The sequence below is a fragment of the Panthera leo genome, chromosome D1 (genome assembly GCF_018350215.1).
Source record: "Panthera leo isolate Ple1 chromosome D1, P.leo_Ple1_pat1.1, whole genome shotgun sequence".
In the NCBI taxonomy this organism is placed as follows: Eukaryota; Metazoa; Chordata; class Mammalia; order Carnivora; family Felidae; genus Panthera; species Panthera leo.
The window spans coordinates 60,829,531-60,833,457 of NC_056688.1; the positions used below are offsets into that span (position 1 = coordinate 60,829,531).

Consider the following 3,927-nt stretch of genomic DNA (forward strand, 5'->3'; position numbering starts at 1 on the left):
TATTGCCCATGAGATTTATCCATGTGAAACTACAAAACACCAAAGCAATAGCATTTAATGACAGAAAAAAAAAATTACAGAAAAGATAATTACCTACAAATTAATGACAATCTGGCCAACAATGTTTTCTCAAAGTAATAATAGATTCTAAAAGACTGTAGGATAATGACATCAAAAAGCTAAGGAAACGTAGTAACTGGAGAATGGAACTGTATCATTCAAGAGAACAGTATCATTCAAGAAGAACTAAAGAAAACTGTAGATGAACACAGAACACAGAAGTTAGCACCAAGAAACTCTCACTAAGTGGTGAGGTATATACTTGAGAAAGAAGGACATAAGTCAAAAAGGAATGATTGGGGCAAAAAAAATGGGGGGGGGTGGCGGGGAGGATGGAATTTTTAAACCTGGTAGTAAGTCTTAGGTGATAAACCAAAGATATGTGATTATGCATCATGTTAATTTTAAATTTCTTATTTTTAGCCACAGATGATTCTAGTTTTATGTTTTTTAGGAAATAATACTTTAATATTTTGGTAAAGAGGCATACTCAGTGATATGTTTGCCTGTAGGTAATGATTGTTACAACATAAAATGTATCTTTGGAAGAATTACTTCCCACAGAAAAGTCCTAGCCCTCTGACCATTAAAAGAGGATCTTTCTGAAGAAATAACACATCCTGGGGCTCCTGGGTGGCTCAGTCGGTAAGCGTCAGACTTCAGCTTGGGTCATGATCTCGTGGTTTGTGAGTTTGAGCCCCACGTAGGGCTCTGTGCTGACAGCTCAGAGCCTGGAGCTTGCTTCGGATTCTGTGTCTCCCTCTGTCTCTGCTCCTCCCCCACTCACACTCTCTCTCTCTCAAAAATAAATAAACATTAAAAAATTAAAAAAAAAAGAAATCACACATTCTAAGATAGATAATATAACATTTGTTCATATATTACTCATCAACACAAAAGACTTATTTCACAGGCTTTGAAAAAGTGAAAAATTTAAGAAACCTGTCCTGTATCTTCTTGGTCCTTACCCCGTAGATAATAGGGTTCACCATGGGTGGGACCAGAAGATAGATGTTGGCCACAAATATGTGGACATGGGGAGCCACATGGTGCCCAAACCTGTGGGTAAGGAAAGAGAAGAAGGCTGGAGTATAAGACACTAAGATGACACAGATATGGGAGCCACAGGTACCCAAGGTCTTGAATCGGGCATCCTTGGATGGGAGGTGGAAGACAGTGTGCAGTATGAGAACATAAGAACAAATGATCAATATGAAGTCCAGGCCACCAGTAAGGAAGGCAACAATGAGGCTGTAGGCTCTACGGATTCTTGTCTCAGCACAGGCAATCTTGATGAGGGCCATGAACTCACAGTAGGTGTGGGAAATGATATTGGTTCTGCAGTAGGGAAGCCAACGTAGCAGGAAGGGGTGAGGACTGAGAAGTGCTGTGCCCCGGAGTACTATAGCTAGACCCATCCCCCCAATTACAGCATGTGTCAGAATACCTGAATGTCTTAATGGGTTACAAATGGCTACATAACGGTCAAAAGCCATGGCCAGGAAGAAGCCAGATTCCATGGTAGAGCAAGAGTGAATCAGGAACACTTGAGTGAGGCAGGCTTCAAAGCGAATCTCTCCATCATGGAACCAGAAAAGGCTAAGAAGTTTTGGTACAGCTGTAGTACACACAACCAGATCAGCCACAGCCAGCATGCAGAGGAAGAGGTACATTGGCTCATGGAGGCTGGGGTCTGTCTTAATGATAAACAGAAGAGAGCAGTTTCCCAGGAGGGCCAAAAGGTATACCACACAAAAGGGGATGGAGATCCAGATGTGGGCAGCCTCCAACCCAGGAATGCCAATGAGGATGAAGGTTGATGGATGGACATCAGTCTTATTGTATGCTGACATAACAAGTGCCTGATGTTTTAGCTTTCTCTTGGTGTATTTTCCTCTACAACAAAAAAAAAAATAATAGCTTGCAAATTTTGAAGCCTTTGATGAGCTAAGTAAACCAAAATGCAGGGAATTGCAGGTCATGAAATAATTCCAATGTCTGTAAATATTTATGAATTATTTCATCATCGTATCTGATTATCAGATATTATTTCACAGTTGTAATTACAATGTGGCTGATCTATGGATGCTATATGAGGGAAAATATCTAGGCACCAAAAATTGGAGCTTAATGTGTGAAAATCCAAAATCTTTTACACACTGAGAAGAAAGTAATATGTAAAAAGTAATATGCTAAAAAATATTTAAGAGTCCCAGGTATATTGTGATAAGTGATTCAGTACTTACATATAACACCCATATTACACTGTGTGCTAACTAACTGGAATTTAAATAAAAACATAAAAAAATAAAAATAAGTTTAGATGCTTAGTGGAATTTCTGTATGATTAATTCATCAAAAACACACTGTATGTAATGGCTCCTTCAACTAACTTCTTCTTTCATTACGATACATGTATTTGTAAATGTATATGTAGAATCATGTGGGGAAAAATGTGTAAGAGTCATGGGTTTGGAGGACTTAGAAACAGTTGTAAGACACAGGTTAGAAAGGCAGGAGGGATGATAGGAAGTTTTAAATAGAAAATATACCTTTTCTTTTAGATTTTAGTCATATTAGTTCATGCCAAGATGCCAAGTGATAGTGTATAGCTTTGAGAAGGGAACACCAAAATTTGGGAGGATGTGTGACTTTCTTTGGAAGGACCAGGAGGAAGTTCATTCACACTGACATGGAACTCATTCAGCATGATGGCCAGAGTGGGGCTGATAACAATGTGTCAGGAAATGAATTTGATTTTTTAACCAACAGAATTTCAGGAATGATGAAAATAAGCATTAGTGAGGTTTGGGCTAAAGAGCGATCGTTATGCCCAATTGATTGGAGAAAATTGAACCTGCTCTTAGTGGAAAATTGTATAGTGATCATTCTTATTAAAAACAAAGTTTTGGACAGACCAATTTAACTACGTGCCATCTCAGGGGACAATGTTCATATATACATGTGGAAGTATATACAGTAATTTTCATTGTAAAAGTTCCTGTAAAAGAATAAATATTGAAACATTCAAAATGCCCATCAGTAAAGTAATACTGAACTTAAAAATCTGTGGTATATTTATATTTTAGAATACTCAGAAGCACTTAGAATAAGTAAAGTATATTTTTGCAAACTGACAGAAAAATGAAAAAAGGAAGCATAAATTTTATTTTTCCATTAACATTGACACACATGCAAAAATTAAGCATATGTGTGTGTGTGTGTGTGTGTGTGTGCATGTATGGGTGTGGGTGTAGACACACACATTTATAATAAAACTTTTATAAACATAAGAAATAACCTAAAAAGGATATACACTCAATGTAGGAGAGGTCTAAAATATGGGCTCTGTTTAAAGTATGTAAGTAAATAATACAGAGTTACAAATGTATTTATCAGAAAAATGTACAACCCAAGAAGTTACAAAGAAGATGTAGCTTTCTATGTCTTGTAAAATATTAGCAAGTTTTCTAACCCCTTGAAATACCTTTCCTATATTTCTCTCCTTGGAGAACTGGTCATCTACTCACTTCATGAAGGTGGTAACCCTGTGTCTTTATTTGTCATAGCATTTCTTCACACATACAAACCCTTAGTAATTTGGTTAGAATTGAAGACTCTACTCACATATCAGCTCCTGTGAGATTATTTTTCTGGGAACTTTGAACCACCACTGATATCCCCCAAGTGTTACTATGATATGTATACTTACCTGTCTTCTATCTTTTGTCATATTGTCTATTTCTGCATGTTTTCTCATCTATTATATTGCAAATATATATATATATATATGTATAATGCAAATAAATATATTATATCGTAAATATATATATTGCAAATAAAATACTTGGCAGAGGCCATGTACTT

The 3,927-nt window shown here is 36.6% G+C and overlaps 1 protein-coding gene across 1 annotated transcript; it reads right to left on the reverse strand.

Annotated features, from left to right (window-relative positions):
• Nucleotides 1–962: 962 nt before the first annotated feature.
• On the reverse strand, nucleotides 963–1,937 carry LOC122201212 (olfactory receptor 52D1-like). The gene has a single exon (XM_042907135.1). The coding sequence runs from the start codon at nucleotides 1,911–1,913 to the stop codon at nucleotides 963–965; it is 951 nt and encodes a 316-aa protein (XP_042763069.1). The 5' UTR covers nucleotides 1,914–1,937.
• Between the last annotated feature and the right edge of the window lie 1,990 nt (nucleotides 1,938–3,927).

Coding starts and splice junctions, on each gene's coding strand:
- LOC122201212 (XM_042907135.1), bottom strand. CDS start 1,913: ATGTCAGCATACAATAAGACTGATGTCCATCCATCAACCTTCATCCTC.